The following is a 26,752-nucleotide window of genomic DNA, read 5'->3' as shown; positions in this document are numbered from 1 at the left end:
TTTGAAAATTATCCGTTCTGACACGTACCCAGTTGATGAGGATGAATTTTGAGATACTTGTGTTGGGATCTTGCACCCTGCAGAATGCGTACATTATCTTTCCACAGTTTAGTTCTTCAGTCAGCTCCTCGAGGCCCCCAGCTGCAGCAAGTAACACATAAGATTGATGTTCCGGTCGTTCAAAACACAATATGGACAAAACTACGTTTCCATCAAAGTCGATCTCACCTCCTTTTCCAACCAGGCAAAGGTCGTATGTCTGCTTATCATAACCAAACAAGGCCCTGAAAAACGGAGCCAAGGAAGCTTGCTTAGTTATTAGCTTAGTTAACGAAACACCCGCGAACATCAACCAAGATCAGCACCGGGATATTACGATTAGACGAAGAATAGTGCATGAAAACATAATAGAGTAACAAGGTTAATAGAACTTGTATCGGCAAGGTATATGCATCTGAGCACTCATACAATGCTAGGATTAACGCTGGAACACCTCCGATTACAATGAATAACTTTGAAAGGAGCAGATGGCATTTCCTGACACGGGAAGCCACTGCAGGGAAAAGCACAAGGGTATGCAGCGGCGTTCCGGGCTTTTTTTTTTTTTTTTTTTTCGGCGAGTGCAAACTCAAGCCGGCAAATTACCAGTTGGTCTCGTCTTTATCATCCACCACTTCTTTCCATGCGCTAAGGAGCTCATCCTTGTGCTTCACTAGGTTGACAGCCATGTTTGCAAACAACCTGCCGGCGTTAGCAGCGTTAGGTCTTCGGCTTGTAGCAGGCCGGCCAAAGTGTTTTAGTTCGTCGAAACACCGCGACGTCGCTAGTGGCGCTAAGTGATACCGTCGCGCCACCGTTGTACAAAAAAAAAAATATTTAGTGTTTTATATAGTCTAATTGCGCTAAGTTAACTAGAAATTTTTACCTACAGATAAATGTAACTGCTTATGTAGTCAGAAAAATGGCGTCAACAGAAACAAATGCCGCAACGCATTTTCATAACGAAATGCATCGGAGATGGCGCTAACGGCGTGACGTCAATGGTGCTTCCCTACATCACATTAGTTTTGACAACCGAGATCAACTAGACAGGGCGGAATAGTTCGTTGGTGAGTGACTGTCTCAGTTTTTTGTTTATAAAAACTGACGACCTTATGTTGAGAGCACGGATGTTTTGTGTCCGAAAAAACCTTCTCTAGCGTAATTAGCACGAGGTTGGAGAAGTAGCAGCCCGCGCAATGAATGGCAGGTTGTGTGCTCATCTCTTTGTTGCCTCTCAGCTGATGAAAATTGCGCTTTTGGTTGAAGTGTCCATATGGAGTGCTGTGAAAAGGAGTAAATGATTCACTTTCGCGCTTAATAGTTTCTTGGCGCCTGTGTGGCACACTTTAGGAAGTGACGCGTTTGCGCTGAGCTACAGTGAGTGCAGCTCGGCCGCGCGGATCACTTTCTCGTTGCATTCGTGCGCTTCTATTTCCGAGGAACTATTACTTCGTGGGGTTATCTAGTGAAATGACAGAGATACCACAGTCATGCGCTTGTGAAATAGGCCCATGCATGTGTAACGCGTTTGTGCAGGACATCATAAGCGCGGACGGACTTGTCGCGCAGCTCGCCTCTCCGCGAGCCTTCCTCTCTCTCCTCCGTGTCAAGCTCGTCGCGCTGTAAGGTGTAATCCTTAGCAGACACTGAGCAAGTTATAGGTATTTAGCAGCCACAGCTGTTTTCCTTTCCTGTAGTCTCGTATAGAAAAGGAGAGGGAGCGCGCTCGGCTGTATACGACACGCTGCGGATGCGCGTCGATCAGCTGTTTTGGAAAGCAAGCGTGCAACGCAGATTGCCTGTGCGGGAATGCGCGACTCCTGCCAGCTCAGCTTTGCGGTTTGTCGTATAGCGTGTCGGTACAATAACATTGATAAGGAGGCGTCAGCGAGCCGCTGATAATTCATCGGAGTCGCTCCCGCCGACTGGCGTTCCGCACTTTTTTTTTTTTTTTTTACTTCACGCCTAAAAATTTTTAAAAAAAATTATTGTCGCGGTACGTAGCTTTCAGATCTGAATATGGCGCTACATTTGGAGGACGTTTGCTTTCTTCTTAATAGTTGCGTTATTCCGACGAAATGGCATTGGTATTGAGCCAGTCAAGTTGTTCGCCCACGTCGCCTCGCGTAGGTTAGGGTCGACGCAGCCTGTTTTGTGCGTTGTAAGTACAATACGCTTTTAACTCGGAGCAACAAATCGCAGGCGCACGCGCCTTTGCGCGCATTTCAATTCTCCTGTGGTAGGGTGGCCTGCTGAGTGGCGTAGTGCGTGAAGTCGCGTATACGCATGTTTGCTTTTCTTCCGTTCAGATGCCACAGCTGACGCTGTGTTTTGCCGCGAAGCGGAGCAGAATTGAAGCGGCGATGAATATCTCTACTGAAACGTAAAGAATCTGATGGCGTGCCAACGTAGTTTCACCTACTTCGCTAAATTTACGAGTCCCTTCATCTCGGCATGTGTTCCGCATGACGGTTAGTGTTTTAGGAAGAGAGCACGAGCGTTCCTGCCTGTCATTCGGGGTGTTGCTCGCGCGGCGCTCTTTGGCGGGGTGCCAGTTCGTGCCGTGAGTCGCGGGCAAGTTCGACGCACCTATCTTTGCAACACTGATCACTTGCGACGTGCTGTTGTTGCCGCGCAGTATGTTAACGTCCATGCTCACTACGGTCTGCGTTTCGCATGTACTCCGTTGTCATTTCCCAGTGGTACCTCGCTCTCCAATATATATATATATATATATGTGTGTGTGTGTGTGTGTGTGTGTGTGTGTGTGTGTGTGTGTGTGTGTGTGTGTGTGTGTGTGTGTGTGTGTGTGTGTGTGTGTGTGTGTGTGTGTGTGTGGATAGAGCACCATTGGAAAAATATTTAGTGCGTGCGTTGGGAAACGGGCGGGGGAGATGGCGTAACAGCTGACGTTGAAGGTGGGCGAATGTCTGTTTTGCGGGATCACCAACTTGAGCGAACTTCTTGCGAGACGCTGTCCAGAAAACTGGTGCTGTGTCGTGTGTGGAGCAGCCCTTTAATCGACTGCGGCGTTCTTCAAATGGACGACTTGCCCTCGCCACCTCGACGATTGCCTAAGTAGTGCGGTTTTAATTGAGCCTAAAGGTTTGCTCTCGAGAAAGCTCGGTGGCTGCCTGGTTTGCTTGGCCGTAAGCATATACGAGTGTTAACATTTTGCAGCTGCGTGTTTGTTTTTCGGCTGATGTAGGTTCTTTTTTATGCGCGAGGCACAATTTGGCATGTACCTGAAACAGTGGCTACTTCCGGCTCCGACATAACAGCTGTTTTGCGACTGCCGCCTCCATGTTGACTCACACGGGCGGTCGCGCTTCTGGTGCTTCTCCCGCAGATGGTTTTGCTCTGTAAGGCACGTGAGTGATGCCGTGAAGCCACCGCATCCTCACCGGCAGCTCTACAGTCCTCGAGGTCAGCGGCCTGTCGTATAGATAACGGCTCCTCGAAGCGCTTCTCCTCGCCCCCGAGAGCCTGCTGTCTTGGGCCGCCGTTTCAGCTTTCTTGACCGCCGCATTCGGCTATACTTGCTTTCGCGCCCTCATTGCCGGTAATGTAGGCTCGACCTGACCCGTGCCGCTGAGACGTATTACTTGATGCTATCTGTTCGCCCCGACGTACTATGGCCCCTTTTACGGCCTAAAGTGCTCCGCTCGAGAACTTTCTTCGCCCCAACTGAGTTTTCTTGGACTTCTGTGGCAGGACTTGTGGCGGCTGAAGCGTTGGTGAAAACATAAGCTTACGCATTGCAGGTACTTTTCCAAAAACGTTTTTTAAATCTGTCATTTATGGAGTCAGTGTTTTAAGCCTGTCTCCCAGGTGTTGTCTGTTTACAACAGTAGAAAGAAACAGTTTTGGAACACTGGCTTTCGCTTTTCTGTTGTAGCCGGGTACCAAGTGAAGTACCGTAAACATTTATTTTCGACAGTTAGGTGTTTTAGCCAGTGTACAGATTAAGTAATAAATATAATTTCTCCTTGAAAGCAGTTACGTAATGCTCGTGATGGTCAATCGCATGAGTATTGACACAAAGTTTTCGTCGCGTTTGTATTTCTTTTTTCACTAACTGCCGACCCATTTATGGAGCTTCAATTCCTCGTAAGTGCAACAAATAATTCCGTTGTCTCACCTCTTGTCCCTTTGTTTGCTGAATGGACTCTGCTTTCGTCAGCATGGTCGCACAGTGTGCGTGTGAACGCGTCACTGCGGCGACGAGACCAGGTTTCGTGGCATCGTGAGTCTCCTGCTTCACCTACGAAGTCGCGCGAAGCTGTTAGCCTCTATTTGTTCGGGATGTTTCTGTCTGTGCTCATCCAAAAACAAACGGCAGTTGGAAAGGGGCTTAACGCGTAACACAAATGTGTTTTCCCGTATATTCGAATCGCAGTCCGATGTCTGCAGGTTGTGTGTAAGTCGTACTTTACGAATTTTCTGACGCAATTTACTTTGAAATATTCAATTAGTTCAATACGGCACTTGCGCCTGGCGGAGGACCTACAAGGATGCATGGATGTATGCTTTACTTCCGCACGCGCGTGTGACGAACGTGTGCATATACGATGCATCTCTCCTTGATGCGTGGCCGCTCAGCCCGTTGCATCTGTCGCACAGCGTTTGTTGCGACCGTAATTGACATTACGGCAAACACTGTCCAAAAGCGGTACCGCCACTTAGTGGCCGCGACCACTCAGACAGACCTCAAACGGCAGCGGGAAAAGGGCTTTGTCCGAAGCTATCTTGCTTCATATATCACAGTCCGAAGCTATCATGCCTGCAGCTTGTGTGTAAGTCGTACTCAACGCATTTTCTGACGCAATTAATTTTTAAACATTCATTTAGTTCAATATGGCTTTTACGCTTATAGCGGAGGGCCTAGAAAAATGTGGATGTAGGCTGCACTTGCGCGCGTCACGTACAGTCGCGCTCATAAGTTTGGAGACCACGGCATCGGCTAAAAAGAATTAATTTCTTCTAGCACAGCCGTGCAGCATTAAATATCCTTAATTCATGACGCCGGTAAAACAGGCGCACGTAGGCAGCACCACTTGATTTCAGCCTTTATGCCTAGGCTTTTACAATGGAAGAAAAAATTTTGTCGCACCTCTGGTCCCCAACCTTTTGCTCACGACAGTACGTCGCTTGTGGTGGCGGTGCTTGTGTAGCGTCGGCAACAGCTTCGCTCTACATCCTCTGTGTTTTTTTTTTTTTTTTTTTTTTTTTTTTTTTTTTTTTTTTTTTTTGGGGGGGGGGGGGTGCTCTCGAGGAATTGGTTCTTCACATCGTAATTATGGAGTCGACAGCTGCCTAAAGTAAAAGCTGGTCACAAAGGTTTCCTGTCAGTTCCTGGAGCGCTTATATTACGTTGCGATGGGTTCTTTGGCTCCCGAAGCACAACTCGTAAAAATTGCGTGTGTTTTCGCATACGCCCCCGGAACAGTGGCATATGTGGAGGTTGGCAAAAGGTCGGGTGGCGTGTGTGTGAACAATTTTTTTTTTTTTAAGGTGTGGCAGGGCAGCCGCTGTGCAGACAGCGTAGTCCAGCGCGTAAGCGTGTTGCACTCCGTTACCTCTCACCAGCTTAAATAATTTCTAGCGGTTCCCTTCCGGAGAAATCGAAGACAAATTACTTTCCTTGCTCCAAAATTCAGGCTTTCTCAGGTTGTTTCTACGAATATATTTGACAACAAAGAGCACTTCTGCAAGACATACTTCATTTGCACGAACCATATTTATTAATTATTCGTAAGTGTTCCGTGGCGTCTGAAAGGGTTTCAGACGCCACTTTATCCTGTTGATTGAAAACTTACTTTCACCACATTTCTTGCATCTTCAGAATCGTAGAAAGTGTACAGCTGCAGAAAATATTCGGAATTTTTAATTCTTTAGCGAGTTTTGTCAAGTTTACAGAACGTGGACTCCACGCAAAAACTCACTACAGGAACATCAAATATTAGAAAATAACTATTTCGTGTATTGAAAAGCTTGAAAAGCACTTATCCAGCCGCTTGAAAGTTATTCCTGGTGCTTGACATTGTGAAAAACAATGAAAGAAATGAACCCGCTACTAGATCACTGCACGGGCCCGGCCCGGGCCCGTTTTTACGTTGGGCTGCCCGCCCGAGCCCGACCAAAAGATTTATGGCGAGACCCGGCCCGGGCCCGGAAATAATCTACGTTACCCGCCCGGCCCGGTCCGCCACCTTAGGCCCGAGCCCGCCCCGAGCCCGACTCGAAAGCGGCCCGAACCCGGCCCGAGATCGAAAAAGACGTTTTTCAGAGTCGAGACGCGTGAGGATAACTCGCTGCACGTTACATGCACACCACCAGAAAGTCCGAGCCCAGCCCGAGCCCGCGTCAGAAAACCCGAGCTCGGCCCGTGCTTTCGGGCAAGCCCGAGCCCGTGCAGTGCTCTGCTGCCAGCTACATACAGAACATACCGACACCAAGCAAAAACACCCAACCGTATACCTTCCCACTCATTTTTTAAAAACATTTTGCACATGTTATCCAAAATTGCGGCTCAATTCCAATCATAAGTGTTTCAAGATATATGCGGCACATTTTAGATATCATTAATTTCATCAGTGCTTTTTTTCTGTTGATGCACTGTCTTGGTGTACACAATTGTGTACACAGTGTCTGAAAGGGTTAATTCACTAATTGATTAGTGAATTAATGCGACAAAAAAAAAGTATTTCTCACGAACTTTTGCTTCTTCGTACTTGTCTTCGTACGAACTGCAGCCGTGCTATTTGAGGAATGAAAGCGTCTGCTGTTGGCGGCGCGCGGCAATGTGCACTGCACGCTCATGCGGTTCTGTGGTTTTCGATACTTAATTTGCGCGCAGCGCTTCACCTTGCAGTGTTGTGGCCACGATATAGCTCAGGCGTCCGCAGCGCTGCAAAGCTGTGCTCCTGCAAATTCTTGCGAGGAAGACCTCCGGTCAGACGCCTCCAGCCCTTTTTTCCCCCAACGAACTGCTGCTCCTTTTCGACCTCCTTCGTGGCGTCGACGAAGAGCCGCTTCCGCGGACTCCCACCGAAGCTAGCCACCCTACCGAAGCGCTCCGTTTTCCCTCCTTCGGCGACTGCGCGTCGTTCTGCGCATCTCCGAGCGGCCGACCTGCAACGGTTATTGCAAATTGACGAATGAACAAACATGTTCGGCCCGTTTTCCATCTCATAAGTGCTGTTCGCAGTAATAGTAAGATTTTATATACAGGTTGTTTGTTTGTTTTTTTCTCTCTTTATTTTTTTCATTTTTTAGCTGCACCAACATTTTAAAAATTGCATATGGCAAATAGCACAATTCTAACCCTTGAGCAAGAGGCGGCCATTACTTCTACAAAAAACCAAAATGCCGTATTGAGTATTAGCATAATTACACTAATCAGTTTTTAACTAATTACTTTAGGGCACATATATTGCAATCCACAAATTGTAGCCAGTGAGTTTGCAAGGCAAATCGACTTGGAACGGATTTCTGAGGATGGCACCGGTTCCGAGATATGCGCCGTCAAACTTGCGGTAAAAATGCACGGTTTTTCCACTTACTTTTTTAAAGAAAACGCTGTTTTATACATTGAAGCACAAGCGTAACTGGGACGCCAATGCATTCCGTCGGACACTTGGAAAATCAGTATATCTCGAAACTAGTGTAGTCCTGAGAATTTGTTACAAGTGAATATGGCCTTGCGAACTCGCCGGCTACAATTCGTAGATTGAAATATGTGGCTTAATTACAGTAGTCAAGTAAATAGTTAATTATGTAATTATGTTAAATCTTCAATTAAGGATTTTGATTTCTCGTACAAGTAATGACCCCCTCAACGAGAGATATAGTTCAAGGTTTAGACTTGTGCTACCTCGTGCAGGCAATTTTTAAAAATTTGGGGCAGCTAATAAATAAATATATACATTTTAAAAAACGCCTGGTATAAAACGAGCGACCGCTGTCTCATATCTCGGATTACTTAAGATAATTATTTCATAGTCTCGTTTAACTCTTTTACCGTGCCTATAGGATTCGATCAATTTGATCGACAGTTATTTATTTATTTATTTATTTATTTATTTATTTATTTATTTATAGTACCCTCAGGGCTTACAATGAAGCATTACAGACGGGAGGGGCTAAAAATACAGATGACAATGCATGGTAGAATGTAAAAATAACGCAAGTAGGAGCGACACAATAAAAATTAAGCATATTACAGTAACAAAAAAAGTTACACAAAGAAAAACAGAAAATTTCGGTAATACAGGTGAAATATAAATACATGGTATATAGGGCAAGTTAGAGTGAGACGATAGGCAGAGAATGATAGAAAATAAAGCATAATACAAAACATACTGTTTGTAGATTAGGCAGATAATAAAATTTAAATAACTTATAAACATTAATACTGATCAGGAGAAAACGGAACTGCTTCGCTATACATTCACATCAAGGCATATACTAGATAACGTAAGTGCCTTACGGAAGCCATCAGTGTTAGTTATATAGACTAGTGGATCCGGTAGGTGATTCCATTCCTGGCATGATTTTGGAAGAAATGAATTACCTAGGTAGACGTCTTGTGGAATGGGATGTTCACCTTATGACGATGGTCCAAGCGAGCAGAAGTAAAAGAGGCTGGTTCGATAAAGCGTTACTTGAGTGTAGGAATTAAATGGTATATTTTATGGAACATGCAAAGGCGAGCGATTTTTCTGCGTTTGGAAAGGAGAGATATGTTTAGGGCAGGTTTCATGCTAGTTACGCTTGCTGTGCGCTGGTAATTAAGAATAAAACGAACGGACCGATTCTGCACAGCTTCTAAGCTGCTAATTAATGTTAATTGATGAGGGTCCCATATAGATGATGCATACTCAAGATTAGGCTGTATGTAGGTGACATATAACTGTTTTTTCAGGGAAGAAGGTGCGAGCGGAAAATGTCGTTTCAGATAGCCCAGCATGCGGTTAGCCTTTGATGTAATGTGTTCGATATGTTGTTTCCATGAGAAATTATTTGTAATGTGCACTCCGAGCTATTTATAACACGATACTGATTCGAGTGGGATGTTGTTAAGATGGTAGTTGGAAAAAGATACTTTGCTACGTGAGATTCTCATGGATTTACATTTTGAGGTGTTAAGATTCATGTGCCAGCGGGAGCACCAGGTTGTGACGTTATCAAGGTCTGATTATAGTGTATAACCATATTAGAGTCATTAGTTATTTTTCGGTAAATTATGCAATCGTCGGCAAATAAACAAACAACTAGTGATTTGATTAGGCAGGTCGTTAATATAAATGAGGAAGAGTAAAGGCGCCAATACAGAGCCTTGAGGTACACCCGATTCAACTGGTACCTCTGGTGAGTCATTGTCGTTGATGGTTACATATCGGGTACGACTAGAAAGAAAGCTGCAAATCCATTTGAATATTAAGGGGTCTATATTTAGAAGGTTTAGCTTATAGATAAGTAACTGGTGAGTAACTTTATCAAAGGCTTTAGAAAAGTCTAAAAAGTACAGTCCGTCGCAAAACCCGGGTCCAAGAACGCATGCAAGTCATTAATGAATGTTGTCAGTTGTGTCTCACGGGAAAAAGATTTCCTGAACCCGTGCTGATAAGGGCTAAAAAAATTGTTTGATTCAAGAAAGTTTACAAGGTGAGTGAAAATGATGTGCTAAAAAATTTTGCAGGGTACCGAAGTTAATGAGATGGGTCTGTAATTCAAAGAATGATGTGGGTTTCCCGATTTAAAAAGCGGACCCGGGTCACCTTACCAGTTTTCCAGTCAATGGGTAGGGCACTGTCGTTAAATGATCTAGTAAAAATAAAGCTAAGTATGATGCAGCTGTATTCTGCAGTGTTTTGGAGAAACATGGAATTAATACCATCAATACCACATGATGATGACCGCTTTATCTTGAAAATTCTGGCCCTAAGCGCGTCCTGCAGGACCCAAATAAAGTTTGTCCAGTCCAGTCCATACCTGCTGGGTTTAGGGTAATGGGATCCATCGCCAGAAAGTTAACGGATGTAAAATGGGGATAGTCACTTATATTAGCTGTGCAGAATGATTGGGCAAATGTGTTGTTTAGTACAGAAGCGCAAAGATTATTCGGAACTTGATCCCCTGAATCGTTTACAAGACTTATAATGCTGTCTTTGGTACATTTCATGATGTTCCAAGAGCGTTTTGGGTTAGTTTTTATCAGAGACGGTAGGGCTGAGTTAAAGAATTTAAATTCTACGCGTTGTTAAACATTTCCATTAAAATGCTTCTACTAGCAACATCATGCACCGTCAGAAATGACGACTGAACTTTAACTATTTGTCAAATTTGACCATTTTTGGCTGATTAGGGAGGCTGAAAAAATAATTATTAGACTGGAGGTATCGTTGAAGCTAGCACACAGTGCTCCTAGCACTTCCTTAATAAAACGACGCAAAATTGGCGGCTCAGTCTACTCGACAACTTACGTTTTAAATGACAGCAGCAGTGAAGACACAGAAGCTTCTCTCGGATTGGCAATTTTCCGATCCGACGTTAGGCTGTTTTAACGATGTCTCAAACAACGGTAGATACACATGAGTGAGTGTTATTTTGGTAATTGTGTTCAACTATAATATCATGTGAAACTTTATTTTCCGCACCGTGGGTCGCTTTTATCCATCAGCGCTTGGACAGCCTATGTACAAATTATTACGAGCAACCCTTTTCGCCGTATGGGGTTTTCACTCACACGAGTGCACAACTCGATTTCAGACCGACATTCGACTGAAGCAATTGACTAGCAATCTAGTCTATTATATTTTGAACACGGGTCTCCGCAAGTGTCCTTATTCATTGCTGTACAATGTTGTGCAACACTCCACATTACTGTACAGGAACTGAACCAATTACGTGGAGGCTCCAGCGCCAGTTGAACGCTCACTAGACCACCTTGCTTGCACAGAAAAGCAGATCGAACGTAATAATCAAGTATGAGGAGGCGTCTGCATGCTCCCTGACCTGACAACCATTGCTTTGTGAGCCGAAAGAATGCAGAAAAAAAAACAAAAAAAAAAAAAAACAGGGTGCCTGCTGCAATGAGTAAAAACAAATGCTCTCTGCACAATAGGAACTTACCAGTTTTTCCATTTGCGAAGTTACTGCTTTCCCGTATAGCATCCACATCACTATGTCTAGTATTGACGCCTACAAATCTTCATAATAACTTATTTGCGAGATCTGACTTACAAAAGTTGGGAACTAGGAATGAGGTACACATATTGTTTATTACAGTTTTTAAATGCATAAGTATTTCTATGCCGACCCAACGAGGAAACCCGTTCGTCCGTCACGTAAAACGAATCGCTGCAACGGAATTAATGTCTAAAACAATAAATTCGAAAGGAAACACGTTGGCGGTGGTGAGTTTCGAATCTACGACCCCACACTCAGAAGCCGGGGGTCTTGCCCACTGGGCTAAACACTCACGCTTGCGGAAGGAGAATATATTTGAATGTGAAACAGATGTCAAGGGAGAACAGTTTCTGTGAAGGCTTTGTTGAAAGATTCGGAAATGGTAGAATAAAAGCCATCTCTAGGACCACATATAGAGCCGACTTTGAGCATTGCAGAAATCAGGAAAATTCGAATTTTGCGAAACTTTAATGTCAAGCACGCCACATGCGGTGGTCGCGGGATGCGCCTTCTGTTGGGGGCGTTCCTTCACCGACCGAAATGCCACCGATCTCTGAGGGCGCATGCGCTTTACGTCGCGGGACACACAGATAAGCCGTCAATGAGTTGGTAAGTAGTGATGAGGGGTTGTATCGGTCTCATCACGGTTGATAATTGTTCAATGCGGATGGATAACGTGCTACGAGCGATAAGGGCTTATAATGGTCTAATCGAGCAATTCTGATAAAGTGAATAAGCACCGATAAGTGTTGAGAAGGATCTGATCAAGGCCGACAAGGTTGATAAGGAACAATAGGAGTTGATAAGGGTCGGATCATATCCGGTAAAATTGATAAGGATTGGATCGATTGCGATAAGGTTGATACTGACCGATAAGGGTTGATGAGGCTCGGATCGAGTCTGATAAGGTTGATAAGGAACCGGATCTTATCCTATAAGGTTAATAACGACCGATAAATGTTGATTAGGGCTTATACTGGTCAGATCAAGTTTCATAACAGGGATAATGAAACTGAGCTGCGTGGAGATGAGCAAGTGGCACAATGCTTGCGCATACTTAGACAACTCCCAGAGGAGTTTTTGTGTGATCTTTTTTTTTTACTCTCAGTACTTATGCTAAAAATAGCAAATTATTATTTTCCTTCGTTTTCCTTGTGGTGCTTCTCTGAAGTTTCACATAAGAATTCTCAAAAATCGTCTGAGCAATTATTATTGCTACACGTCCATTGAAAACAGCAGTGATCAGGCTATAATTAATTGTATCGCAATATGCGTTGCGTCTGCTACGTCTTGAAATAAAATGTTGTAACATAAAAGCAATGAAAATGAGCACATTTCTAGCGGTAAAGAAAGAGATAAACAGAAAGGCTGGATTGGTAAATTACTTATGGCAGTTTCGAACCCTGGGATCTCTCTGAATAACACCACGAGATACATGTTTCACTGATGAAACAATTAAGCTGAACTAATCAGGAATACTGAAAGATCACTTTCACCGAAGCGGAGGCTGCATTTCGTAAGCAAGATCTAGGAGACGCAAAAAACGGAAGACGGGTGGCTATATACGCCACCTTGAAGTTCAAGGACTAGCTTCCCCGTGACGGTCATAAACTTTCAACAGAGTCCCATCGAGAGTAGTTAACTGCTCATAAATACAGATATATTTTTAAAATATTAATCCCGTGCTTTTACGTTTGAAACCCGCGATCTGATTATGAGGTACTCCGTAGTGGGGGAATCGCGGATTAATTTTGACCGCCTGGTGGTTCTTTAACCTGCGCCCAATGCACGGTACACGAGCATTTGTTGCATTCTGCACCCACCTTCCGGAATGCGGCCACCGCGGCCCGGATCGAGCCCGCGCCCTCGTGCTCGGCAGCAGAACGCCACAGGCTCTGAGCTATACCGCGGGTTCATAAAGAAAGATAACGCTGCATTCTAGGGGCCAAACACTCAACCTAGAAAAGCTTGATTATTATTAAGCAGAAAAACGGTCCACGTACACTCGAGAAAATGCTTTGAGTGTCGTGGTGTCAAACTGTTGTAAAGGCGCGAAAATCAGAAAAGGAAACTATGACTTTGTTTTTTTAATGTTTATTCTTTCGCTAAAAACCAATCGTTTTCAGTCAAATGAATGCAAATAGTCTAGAAAGATTTATTCACCAGCCTAAACTGATTTAGTGCTCCTTTTTAGTGTCCCTTTGACGTTTCAGTAGCAGGCACGGGCAGCCTGACAAGTCCGTCCTCATCTGCTCTCACGTGGTGAGGGAGGGCGGACATTGTGAGGTGAAGGCGAGGGAGGGTGAATATGTGAGGCTAGATAAGGAAGACGCGATTCATATTCAAGTGCTGAGAAGTAACCGAAATCGTATTCGTGATGGGTTTCAGGCCCGAAAATCTGAAGCGCACTGGCAGGAAGCCTTTCTCAGATGTACGTCGAAGCACACTTGTAACTGACCTCAGTCATAAATGGCTGTTGATGTTAGCTGTGACTTAGCCACTGAGAGATGTAGCAGCAACGAAGGTAGGAACAGTGACGGCGACTTTATGGCGTCACTCCGACATTTATTTTATTGCGATAACAATTATATGGACACCCCAAGCGCATTTTTGCCGTCGTCGTCGCCGTGAGGTTCCGTATAAAGTCCAACGGCGATAAAATCGTCGCCGCGCGCCGTACGCTGGGTGTGCGAGTCTGAGCCGACAACCGCAGCTAAGCTCGCGTACGCGAGAGAGGAAGGCGGCCGGGGGGGGGGGGGGGGGGGTGCATTCTGCTCTCGCGGCTAGTGCTCACGGAGCGGCCGCACAGGCCCGTATCTTGAAAGCGATTTGCGATGTGGACGACGTGTGCGCCTGTGGGGGCCTCATCTTCAAAGTGATCTGCGATGGGCGCAAAGTGCATGCGCTGAGTGCCAGCAGATTCTGCGCCCGCGGCTGCTGCTCACGGAGCGGCCGCACAGGCGCCGTATCTTGAAAGCGATGTGGACAACGTGTGCGCCCGTGGGGGCCTCATCTTCAAAGTGATCTGCGATGGGTACAAAGTGCGATGGGTACAAAGTGCCAGCAGCTTCGTATGTGCTGTGCTTTCGACATTTAGTTCGCGTTGAAGCGAGAGCCAGCGTGAAGGTCAATTTGCTCGCTGCCGCTGTCACGATTTCTCACTCCAGTTTTAACGAGTTTCCGCGGTCATCGAGCTAGATGTGTTCATGTTTACCTGTGCGCGCGTGACACCGTGCTTGTTTATTTAGTTAGTAACGAATATTTACAAATTTATATGGCAGATAAAACTAATATCCTTACTTCGTATAGCTGTCTACTAATTTGCTATCGAAATCGATGCTTCGCCTTTCGGGCGAAACTGCGACTTTATAATTTTTTTTCGCTGATTACCACAGTTCAGCACACTCCTTTACCCGAAATAAACATTCTGGGATTCACCTTTTCTTGCTGTGATTAGAGAGGGACAAAAATTTGACGTTTGAGGCTTTTCAGGCATTGATAGCATTTGTTGACCTAGTGAAGGTCAACAAAAAGGGAATCAAAAAGAAGAGAAAGAGAAAAAAAAACATGACGGTAATATAGCTGCAGCTAGACTGCAGTATACAACCAAAACTGGTTTGTTTTTTTTGCTTCGGCTGGCGTATGGCAGCGGTGGTCGAGGGACTTTATTTGCCGTAAACATGCAACTGAAATGTTTTAGTTTAACCTCTATAGCGTCAAGATGTTGCCATGATTCTCTCTAATAAGCACAACAGGGTAGTTGATAAGATATATCTAATCGCGAATTCCAACAAACTCTGGTTTCAAATCCCGGTAACTAGGATGAAACTTTCTGCATTAAAAAATAGAAGGAAAAAAGAAACGCCGCTAGCGATTAAGTAGGAATGCATCCATCAGCAACTCAGAATAAATATATGCACGCTAAATCTAGTTAATCCTTACCCATTGTAAAAAACGCTTAGCCTTGCACTCGGCCGCGCAAGGCTTGAAACAGCCAAGCTGGGCGATCGTAGCCCAGCACTGCGCGTTGCATGCTTAGCGCAGCTTGCAACACCGACACGGATTTCCAATGCCGACGCCGTGTCCCACCGCGTTGCAGTGCGTCCCCCCCCCCCCCCCCCCCCCACACACACACACACACGCTCACGCACGCACGCACCCACCCACCCACATGCACGCACACACAGACGCGCACACGCACACACCTACCTTACTTTCGTTATCTCTCTCCCACGCATAGCGCGTAAAACCTCTTCTTCACCTCGCAGGCATTGGCACGAGCGCGTGCGACCGCGCCAGCTGTGGACGAAGTCGACGACGCTCGAACGCAGTCATATGGTTGGCATAAATGCATGTTCTGCAGGCGTTGCTGTATAGCCTAGTGGTTACGACGCTTGCCTTGGGACCGTGGGTACGTCGGCTCGAATCCCGCCTCGGCAAGAAAGTTTATTTTCTTTTATGTCTTTCTTCATTGCTGATGATAGTTTCTTGATACGAACCACAGGTTACGGCTGGCTTAAACAGTTTCGCTGTTAAAAATAATGTTGAGCTTCATGCCATTAACGAACATACCTATGGCTGGACAAGTATTCGCTTCGGCTTTTTGGTACATGACGGTGATAACGCATAAGGATTCCCATCTCAAAACTGCGCCAGGGATACGAGGGACACCGTATAGTGGTGGGCTCCGGTGATTTCTACCACGTAGGCTTATCTAGGCTTATTCAAATACCAGCGAAATGTATGTATATATAATTACTAGATATTTTTTCTAAATTTGCTCCTTGTGCCGCTGTGGCATAATTGCAAGACGTCACCTCTGTTTACACGAAGAATCCGGAGGTGGCCGAACAAATGGCCATTGCACTCGCTCTGCTATAGATCCAGAACGCTCGGTAATCTATAGCGATTCTAGGGCAGCTACTCTCGCCTTTGCTAGGGGAATAGTGGATGCGAAGGTTTCAAAGTTACTGGAAGGTAGATGCATTAGTCTCCACTGTATAGTCTGGTTCCCAGCCCATGGGGGCGATTTCGTGGGAGAACATAGGGCCGCGCGAGCACTTGTCAGCCGCGCTCCCCTGCAGACCCCCTCGTCTCCTCCTAAGGCCTTTAAGGACCAACATCAGACATATAATGAGCTCATCAAGCACTTTTATTTAGGACGTAGAGAATTCTCCCTTGCAAACAATATTTATTTATTTTTTTTTATTTACAGATACTGCAATTCCCAAAGGGATTTTAGCAGGGTGGAAGTACAATACATCAGTACAAATGCAGGCAACAAAACAAAGCAATACGTAGTACATTGCCTATACAAACAACATCGGTTTAAATAAAAGTGGCAAAAAGAAATGAATGAGGTCACATTTGATCTTGAGGCCTAATCAGCAGATGTTAGCAGCAAATAAAGACAACGAAGGCTGAGTAACTTCTATATTAGTCAAATTATTCCATTCTATCACAGTCCTAGGAAAAAAGGAATATTTAAAACAATTATTTTTTACGTGGAATGGTGTCACTGTTAGTTGATGCCTTTGTCTTGTGGCATACCCGGAAGAAAATGTAATTATATCAGTGATGTTAATGTTGTAGTGTCCATTTACAAGCTGATAGAAGAATTTTAGTCGGGAAACTCGATTGCGCTCTGTTAGTGCAGGCAAGTTGGCTTGTTTTAGGAGTTCTGTTACTGAGGTACGGGAGAAGTTATTATAAATGAAGCGAACTGCCTTTCTCTGCACCCGTTCGAGCTTTTTGATGTTAGTTTGCGTAAACGGATCCCAGATAATAGCTGCATAATCTAGTACTGGGCGTATAATTGTTTTATACGCTAATATGCGAACGGGACACGTGGACAGCTTTAATGCTCTCCTAAGTAAAAACAATTTACGATAGGCATTAGTGGTTACCTTATCGATGTGCCGATTCCATTTGAGGTTGTTAGTTATCCACAGGCCAAGGTACTTGTATTCTGTTACTTCAGATAGAAAAATATTGTTAGCCGAGTAATTGAAACTAAGCTTTTTCTTTTTGTGAGTAATGCACATAAAAACAGTTTTCTCAAAGTTCACTGACATCTGCCAATCTTCACACCAGGCAACTACCTTCTGAAACGCATCATTTAGTAATACTTGATCCGAGGGGTTGTCTATTACTGAATATAAAACACAGTCGTCTGCATATAATTTGATTTTAACAGCAAGATCATTTACAAGATCGTTTATATACAACAGAAAGAGGAGCGGCCCAAGAACCGAGCCCTGGGGAACGCCAGAGTCAGCGGAGAGATGATTAGAGTCCTGATTCTTAAAAGTAACGAATTGTTTACGGGCACTGAGGTAATCTGAAATCCAGTTAATCAGCTTATTATTTTTAAGAATTTTGTTTAATTTATGGAGTAGTTTATGATGAGAGACTTTATCAAAAGCTTTGGAAAAATCCATAAATATGGCGTCTGTCTGTTTAGCGTTGTTTATATTATTTGCGAAGTCATGCACTGTTTCTACCAATTGGGTTATTGTTGAATAGCCTTTTCGGAATCCATGCTGATGGGTTGTTAGAAAGTTATGTTTCTCAAGGAATTCCGAAATGTGTTTGTGAATGATGTGTTCCAAAAGTTTGCATGCAGTTGAAGTTAATGAAATAGGGCGGTAGTTCTGAATGTGCTGCTTATTCCCGGTTTTGTGGAGTGGCTTAACTCTGGCGGTCTTCCAGTCGCTCGGCACTTGGCCTAATTCCAAGGATTTCACAAACAAAACATGTAAATATTTGGACACCCATTCCGCATAGCGTTTAAGAAAACCATTCGGAATGTCATCTGGGCCAGAAGATTTTCTAATATCTAGATTAAGTAGCATATTAAAAATGCCCTGTTCAGTTATCTTAACATCAGGTATAGGAGGCAGGACTGCGTCGTAGTACGGTAAAATGTTATTATCTCGAGTGAAGACAGACTTAAAGTGTGCATTAAATAGGTTTGCAATTTCCTTGTTATCATCAGTCAACTTGCTATTCACGTCAAAGACATCACACTCTTCTGATTTAGGACTAATGCTCCTCCAAAATTTCTCAGGAGCCGATGCGATGTAACTTGGCAATAAGTCGCCATAGTAGCGCTGCCTATCGCTACTGACTTGGTGCTTAAGCTTTGAAGTTAATTCACTGACTTCGTTACCATTGCAATGCAAATTTGTGTTCTTCATTGTTTTCTTTAATCGTTTTAGCCGTCTTTTCAACTGGAGCGCTTTACGAGAAATCCAGGGGTTTTTATGTTTCTTCTTTTTTGTAATTCGTGGTACGAAAGAGTTAATACAGTCATTTATAATATTTTTAAACCTGATCCAAAGCTCATTTACATCGCATCTGCTGTTTTCAAACTCATTAAAATGAAACGCAAGAGTATCAATAATTGAAACGTCATCTGCCCGAGAGAAATCGGGGAAAGATAAACGTTGCATTTTTTTATCAAGTGCAGTATTGCTTAGGGTTAGTAGCACGGCTTGGTGGTCAGAAATTCCTTGAAATACCTCGCAGCTTGTTCGAGCATCAATGGATCCGCTGACAAAGAATAAGTCTAAAACAGACTTAGAAGGTCCCTGAATTCTGGTATAGTCCTGCACAACTTGAAGCAGATCATATGTAAAGCAAATGTTTAGCATGGCTTCTCCAACAAGATCGTGCTTTGTGAGCGTGAATGTTGGCCAGTGTATGTTAGGCAGATTAAAATCCCCTGAAAGGATAATTCGGTCATTAGTCTTTATATTTGCTCGCAAATATTTATCTAGTTCATCAAACATGGAAACTGGAGTGTTCGGTGGTCTGTATATAGCACCTATAATGTACCTGATGCCATTGTAATACGCTTTACAAAAGATACCTTCAACATTCGGTATATTCGGCATTCGCAGGATGTTAAGTGCCGTCTTGAAAAGGATACTGACGCCTCCACCTCTACCGTCTCGATTTTTCCTAAACGCACTGTATCCAGAAGGGACAAGCTCGCTATCATATATGGAGTCATTTAGCCAGGTCTCTGTTAGAATTGTGACGGCAGGATCATGTGAAAGGACAAGAGCCTCCAACTCCGCGACCTTGTTAATTACGCTCCTACAATGAATATTTATTATCTTTAGAGACCGGATGTTAGGGTTCTGGTGTCAGTCAATCCTTGCCTTGGTTATCTGAAATCGTACATTTTCCTCTTCATCCCAACCGAACAAGATATTATTGATGCTCAACTTATCATAAACGAGTTTTACTTTCGCGCCATTTGCTTTCTCTCCTGCCGCACTCTTCCATAACTTCTGCCTTATGTCGCGAAGCCGTTTGGAAAAGTCTTCAGATAAGGATATATGTGTCCCCTTTAGTTTATGCGCCGATTTCAATATGGCCATTTTTTCGCGATAGTCCAGAATTTTTAATATAACAGGACGTGACCTGCATGTTTCTTTTTTTCCTATTCTATGACATCTTTCAATGCCAACTACCTCCCTGCCGAAATGTTTCACAAAAATGTCTTCTTGTACTTTTTTAACTAGTTCATCGTTTGACTCAGTATTTCGCTCGTCAAGACCATATATTACCAAATTGTTTCTGCGACCTCTGTTCTCAATGTCATCCATCTAGTCCCGAAGCGCCAACACCTGAGATTCAAGTTTCGAGACTATTGATTCCATATTCTGAACCCTCCCGGCTAGACCATTCAATTTTTGTAACTGCTCATCAATACCATCAATGCGTTCATTTATTCCGGTAAGCTTTTTTTCTATTTCCTTCTGCGCACACTCAATGCCCTCAACAGTCGAACTGATAATTTTTTGACCTTGCAATAATTCGGATAACATTTTTTCCAGCTCAGAAGGCCCAGGATTGGCCTCGATGTCACCACAAGATAACAGATCATTGTTGGTCGGCAAAACACAATTTAAAAACCTTTTGACGCACAGTGGGCAAGGCAACAGCACCAGGAAACGGTTGTCGCTTCGGTAACAACTCATAGGCAAATAGCCACTAACCTGGATAGCGAAGCAAAGCGGGTTTCTAAGCATGTTGCCGCCAGCGCTGTTGCCAAGCCCACTGATGAAGAGCTGGCTCGTTGGGCTTCTTATAGCCTGAGAATGGACCACGTGACATGACGTAATCGACGTCGGCATTGGAGCGGGCATCATGACGCAGGGTTCATTGGGACCACCGCAGATGTCGATAAGTGCCGATGTTGCAGTGTCGTGCCCAGGAGCGTAGTCCATGTGTGTCGCCACTGGGGAACCGTCATGCGCCGTTTGCAGGATTCCGAGGAAAACCTGGATAGCGAAGCAAAGCGGGTTTCTAAGCATGTTGCCGCCAGCGCTGTTGCCAAGCCCACTGATGAAGAGCTGGCTCGTTGGGCTTCTTATAGCCTGAGAATGGACCACGTGACATGACGTAATCGACGTCGGCATTGGAGCGGGCATCATGACGCAGGGTTCATTGGGACCACCGCAGATGTCGATAAGTGCCGATGTTGCCGTGTCGTGCCCAGGAGCGTAGTCCACGTGTGTCGCCACTGGGGAACCGTCATGCGCCGTTTGCAGGATTCCGAGGAAAACCTGGATAGCGAAGCGAAGCGGGTTTCTAAGCATGTTGCCGCCAGCGCTGTTGCCAAGCCCACTCTAAACAAGGAACTTAACAGGGCGCAGTCAGTGACTCTCCGCTTGCTACCGACGAACCGTACCCCAATCCTTGGCGTATGAGCCGAATCGACTCATGCAGACTACGACGGAACTTTCAATTGTGCACATTGTGGTGGACATGTGAACTTGGGACACATGTTGTGGGGATGCGGGACGCGCAGGCCTCCTATCTGGAGGACAAGAACAAGTGGGACGGCGCTCTTATGAGCAGCGAGCTCCAAGACCTCTGGGCTGTCCAGAAGGCCCGCGAAGCGGCGGAGAACCTAGGGCTCCCCGTCCCGACCTGGGAGGTGCCCTCTAAACCTTGACGAACAGTCTGGTGTCCTTCAGGACCCTTTTTGGAAATAAAGTTTCACCACCACCACCACCTCATGCTGGGCAGGAGAAACATGAACTACTTAGCCACCGCGGCTGACATGCACGCTGGCAAGATTCAGTCCATGCTAACACATTCGAGTCTTAAGTGGCATTCCGTGTTCCTACAAGTTTAACATTGCCTTCTCAACGTGAGGATGAGGGCGAGGGAGGGCGTGTAAATATTTTTTGGTCAGGGTGAGGGTGGACAAAAAAGAAAAAAGAAACCGGTCGGTGACCCTAATCTTTGACTTAGCCACACCTTTGACTTAGGTGTGGCACTCGCACCTCGGCGTTGGTGTTCTGCGCTTTGGTGTGCGGTAATCAGTGATTTCTAAGTAATTCTAATTATGTTAGACACTTCAGTAACTCAACTTGTAACTCAACTTATGCTCTGATATCTATAATGGAACCCATGAATTTTGTACTGCACTATTTTGTTTTGTATTTTTTTCCGATTTATTTTGAATTTCGTCCCCGGTCGTCTCAGGAGGAGAACCGTAAGTGCTGCGCAAGGAGCAAGAGTGTCACTCGATGCTCGTGCCACTAAAAATGAGGGCACCTGCCTACTCCTGGTCAGGAGTAACCAGCGCGTTCTAGATGTGCCTCCCTTAAACGCAGCCAATAATATAATAATAATAATAATAATAATAATAATAATAATAATAATAATAATAATAATAATAATAATAATAATAATAATAATAATATAGCATTACCAGTTGCACCCGTAGGGCGAAGCATTGACAGCGATAGTAAGGTTTCGCATTGCGCTCCAACTGTTGGGACGAAGCGCGACGCAGCACGCAAGACAGCTTTTGGGCAGAAGGAAGAGCGGCATGCAGCTATGCCTACCGGACGTCTCGCAATGATGATAATGATTTATTGGCATTCCCTTTGAAACAGGGCGGTGACGGTCACGTAGCCTGCTTGAGCTAATCGGGTATGCCATACATGCTTATCGGTCTAGCATTTCGCTTACACCAGGATACAACGCTGGCCTGACGAGCGCCGCCGCGCCAGTGGCGTTGCAGGCGTCGCACATGAAGGATGCACCCGTCGGCATTTAGTCAGCGTTCAGTGCAATGACGTTAGCTTGACTGTTCAGAGCATGCGAACATCGGTCACAGCGAGAATGCCAGCAGTGTAACGCAGAAACTCTGCCCGACTGCTCCGCCGCCGGGGTGATTGAGCGCAGCGCATTCTGTGGTGCGTCCACTTCGATCGCTTCGTCGTTTTTGCAGCCAAATGCACTCCGTAGGGATGGTCGAATAATTTTTTTTATTCGATTAACAAATAACCATTTATCATTGTAGCCTTCAATCGATTAATCGCTTTCGATGCAGGGTATTTCATCGATTGATTGATTAATCGAAATTTGCCTACACTTGTAGGACCCTATTTTAATGTTCGAGAGGGGGAACCAAGTTTGAAACACAAGTGTGTAAGCGTTTGATATAGGATAATCTTAACTTGTTAAAGACTAAATATAGTTGGCACTAGGGGCTTTTCAAAAGATAAACAATATATGTTATAAAATGGCACTTAGTGCATAATTGAATAAGATACACAGCACTAGTGAACCCCTGTACAGTACAGTTAAACAACAAATAAGAAAAATGGCAAAAGTGAAAGTTGAAGTCCAACTGAAATATGCAAGAAATTGTAATATACACAGGACAAAAAAAAATTACTCGTTCAAGGTCTTAAACCACAGGCTCTTTTCTACAGAGCGAAGGAATGTTAATTGGCCGGGATGTTAGGGTGAACCGGACACCTTCTTTGATTGGCCACGTAACCAGCATGCGAGAATAGATGCTCGGACGCTATAGATTTGCTGGAATCGACATGAACTCCATCGCTACGTCAAAGTACACGCTCCAAACCGGCGCGCGTGCTGTGTCACGTCTTTATTGGACTGGGAGTGGCACGACGATCGACGACTGGGTTGCTAATAGTATGCTTTGAATTGCGAGAGCATTTCAGTCCTCCGGCGTCGGGCGGCGTGGTCGCTCGGCACGGCATCACTCGGGACTCGGAAAAACAGTCGACAGTGGCTCTGCCACAGACGCACAGTCACTGCCCGTGCGCCGCCATTCCAGCACGATTTAGATATGTTCGCGCCACTCCTGTCAAACTCTCGAAAGCGGTTAATCGAACAGGCCTAATTGATTAAGTCTATTAAATGAAAAGGTGACTTCGATGAAAAATAATCGTTTTGCGGGATACATTTATTAGATTAATCATTCATCAATATTACCAACGCTAGCACTCCGCGTCTCTGGAGACCCTCTCCTCCGCGCATGACCCGCACATGCGCCGTCAACGGGACATCACAAGAACGGTGGCGGCGCCGACGGCGTGAATGCGGCTCGAGCGTCCGTGTAAATGCTATCGCAATAATAAACCATGGTCAACAGCGTGCGTTATGACATGGCGACATGTCACACGCCTCGAGGCTACATAATATGTAGCCTCGAGGCGTTTCTGACAGTCGCACGACAGAGCCTTCCGACACAGCATATTATAGTGTCACCTGCCTAGGATCGGAACTGTCTGTCAGAGGCCCGGAAAACACCCGCCATGGTGGCTCAGTCAGCTAAGGCGTTGCGCTGCCGAGCTCGAGGTCGCGGGATGGAATCCCGGTCGCGGCGGCCGCATTTCGATGGAGGCGAAATGCAAAAACGCCCGTGTGCTTGCGTTGTAGTGCACGTTAAAGAACCCCAGGTGGTCAAAATTCATCCGGAGCCCTCCACTACGGCGTGCTTAATAATCAGAACTCGTTTTGGCACGCAAAACCCCAGAAAGAAGAGGCCCCGAAAGACTTCATGGTGCTCGTCGGCGGTGAGTTTTCTCGCTACCACAATCGACCGACGCCCGTAACGAACAATCTTGTCAAAACGGACCGTGGTACCGAATTTGCAAGTTCAATCATACTCTTCGTAGTGGTACGTATGATGACAAACAGCTGCTTCTAACGAATGACTTCGCGAGTCATGGCCACTGATTTTTCTCGCCTGTCTCCAATCTATAGAGAACGATTCTAGGGACGGCCACAAAAATCAATCATTCTCGTAGCCTTCGTGCTTTGAAGACTTCTGTGAGCTGTAGCCCTCGATCGAGGACGTAGATTCGATTCAACGGGAGGAAAGAACAAAGCGATAAACACGCGCGGGCGGGAGAGGGGGGTGTACGGGACGCGCAATCGAGCGACCGGTTCCTGTATCGATAAAAGCCGTGGAGTCGACGAAAAATAGCCGGCGCCTCCCTTTCATTAGGCCTTTATGAACAGCGATTATCTGTTTCGTATTTGAAAGGTGGGTGGGCGGAGGGTGTTGCGTGATTCTGCGCAGGTAAGTACGCATGCGCTTGGAGCTGCGTGTGGATGCGCGCCGCTGGCTTTAGCGGTGCACCGAGCGCCGGGAAAATCGCCGAGTTGACGCCCTGCTTTCACACATCGAGTTCGTCGAACACGCGTTTGCTGCTGGCGGGCAGGCCCCTCAATAAAAAACAAGTTATGCTTCTAACGGCTGATATCGCTATGATGCCATCTTCTTCTCTTCGAAGATGACTTAAAGTGGTTACCGCGCTTGAAGCGGGCGGCACGAGCGGGAATTCTGGCGTAAACAACCCGACCCGAACCGCGCTTGCAGACGCTTCTGACGGGCCGAGGTCTCAGCGGCTCATTGCATCAAGGCAGACAACAGCCGCGGTCTCATTCATCATTTAAGAAAGAACAGAGCGTGCTGTTCTTGTCGGCTTCTTCAGCTGCACCTGACCACTTACCTCGCCAAGCGAGTCGGGAAGGTCGATCGTCGGCCTATACTACTTGCAGGGTTGTCGACCTAGCCCGTCAAATTTTAGCCCGACAAGCCGCTTTTAGACCTGTTGCGCTGTATAGTGGCGCAAACTGGTGGCGATAGCGACCAAGTTGGCTGGGTAGCACAAATCGGCGCTTTGAGTGGCCCTCTTGCTGACTGTAAGCCGTCTCGCTTGCTTTGTTGGCGCGTTCAGGCTAGATTCCTGCATTTGCTGATATCTCCATTTGCTGGAAGCAACCTGTATCCCATCCCGTCGAACGGGCGCCCAGTTCTTCACATAATCATGCACAAAGCAGTAGCTAAACATTTCGACATAATTACCTGTCTACATGGTTGGGAAATTGATTAGGACTTTGAGGGTGACTCCAACCAGATAAGGGAATTCATTAACCCTTTAAGGGTCGAATTGTTTTGCCAAATGCGACACCCCAGGGTCGATTTTTTTTATTGCTCATTTAAATTCTTCGAAAGAATCTATTTCGAAAAATTATGGTCGTAATTTTTTTAAAGTGACAGTAAAGTGAGGAAAAAATCGTTTGTGTTCTAAAATACACAATGTCTATTCGTGAATAAGAAGATAATCGCGCTGAAAAATGGTTGTGTGCACGTCCGGAAACCGAAACAAGTGAGAAGCCTTCGTCTTATCGCCAACAAGGGGCTATAGAGCTTTTGTGGTCTCCAAAAAAGGAACCGCAAAAACGGCAGCATCGTTTGTGTATATAGGCGGCTGCCTGGGAACAGGTGTAATCGCGCCGCGGTGGGCGATAAACGATCGAGTAACAAGCGGTCACCCTTTGAGAGATTTGAAACCAGATAGCCATCAGTTTAGTGCAACAAGCGGGATCCGCCGCAGGAGAAAACCGTTGCCGCCGGTGCCGAGCGCGCGCGCGCGCGCGCCCGGATGCGCAAGCGAGAGCTGACGCGCCGTTGCCGTAAAAAAAAAAAAAAGAAAAGAAAGAAAGAAAAAAAAAAAACGGAGAGCCATTGGCGCAAGTAAAAATTCCACGTCTTCCCGTCGAGTGGAGTGGCAGCACATACCAAGCGAAAGAAATGATAGAAAGAAGAGCGGTGTTCTGTGGAAGAGCGCACTTGCCGCCGCCGCGCGCGCGCGCCGGGATGCGCGAGCGGTAGCTGACGCGCCGTTGCCATAAAAAAAAAAAAAAAAAAAAAAAAAGGCAGTGGCGCAAGTAAAAATTCCACGTGTTCCCGTCAAGTGGCAGCACATACCAAGCGCAAGAAATAATCGAAAGAATCGTGCACTTCGCCGCCGCGCGCGCGCGCGTGCGCCCGGATACGCGAGCGATAGCCGACGCGCCGTTGCAAAAAAAAAAACAAAAAAAAAAAAAAAAAAACGGAGAGGCATTGGCGCAAGTAAAAAATTCCACGTGTTTCCGTCGAGTGGCAGCACATGCCAAGCAAAAGAAATGATCGAAAGAGGCGCGCTTTTTAAATGTACAAGCGATATCGTACATGTACGCCATTGACCATTTTGAGGGTGTTCGCGGAGGTCGTACATGTACGATATTGACCCTGAAAGGGTTAACCCGACATTTAGGAGCCCATTCGCGGCTGCTCCTTCGGGGGGTATTCTTCGGAGATGGCGGTGTGCAGCAGTAGCAAACGACGCCGTTGGGTCTCTGAAACCGTCGTTGGAGCTGTTTTAATTCAAACTTCTAC

General features: G+C 45.6%; 2 protein-coding genes across 3 annotated transcripts in view; one reads left to right on the top strand and one right to left on the bottom strand.

Moving 5' to 3' along the window:
• The window catches only part of LOC119457224 (drebrin-like protein), a 32,802-nt gene extending 32,012 nt beyond the window's left edge, over positions 1–790 (bottom strand). Inside the window, exons 1-3 of the mRNA XM_037718949.2 lie at positions 646–790; positions 229–284; positions 29–141 (exon numbers count right to left, since the gene is read on the bottom strand). Coding sequence (XP_037574877.1) covers positions 29–141; positions 229–284; positions 646–728 — 252 coding nt within the window. The 5' untranslated portion in view covers positions 729–790. The remainder of the gene's footprint in view (positions 1–28; positions 142–228; positions 285–645) is intronic.
• A 228-nt stretch (positions 791–1,018) lies between these two features.
• LOC119457165 (rho-related BTB domain-containing protein 2) overlaps positions 1,019–26,752 on the top strand; it is a 275,684-nt gene continuing 249,950 nt past the window's right edge. The window contains exon 1 of one of the 2 annotated variants that reach the window (XM_049665101.1): positions 1,019–1,109. The gene's annotated coding sequence lies outside the window, so the exon portion shown is untranslated. The remainder of the gene's footprint in view (positions 1,110–26,752) is intronic. The other variant, XM_049665103.1, reaches the window with a different exon arrangement.

Source organism: Dermacentor silvarum, chromosome 1 (assembly GCF_013339745.2).
Source record: "Dermacentor silvarum isolate Dsil-2018 chromosome 1, BIME_Dsil_1.4, whole genome shotgun sequence".
In the NCBI taxonomy this organism is placed as follows: domain Eukaryota; kingdom Metazoa; phylum Arthropoda; class Arachnida; order Ixodida; family Ixodidae; genus Dermacentor; species Dermacentor silvarum.
This window is presented reverse-complemented; position numbering and strand designations above follow the sequence as displayed.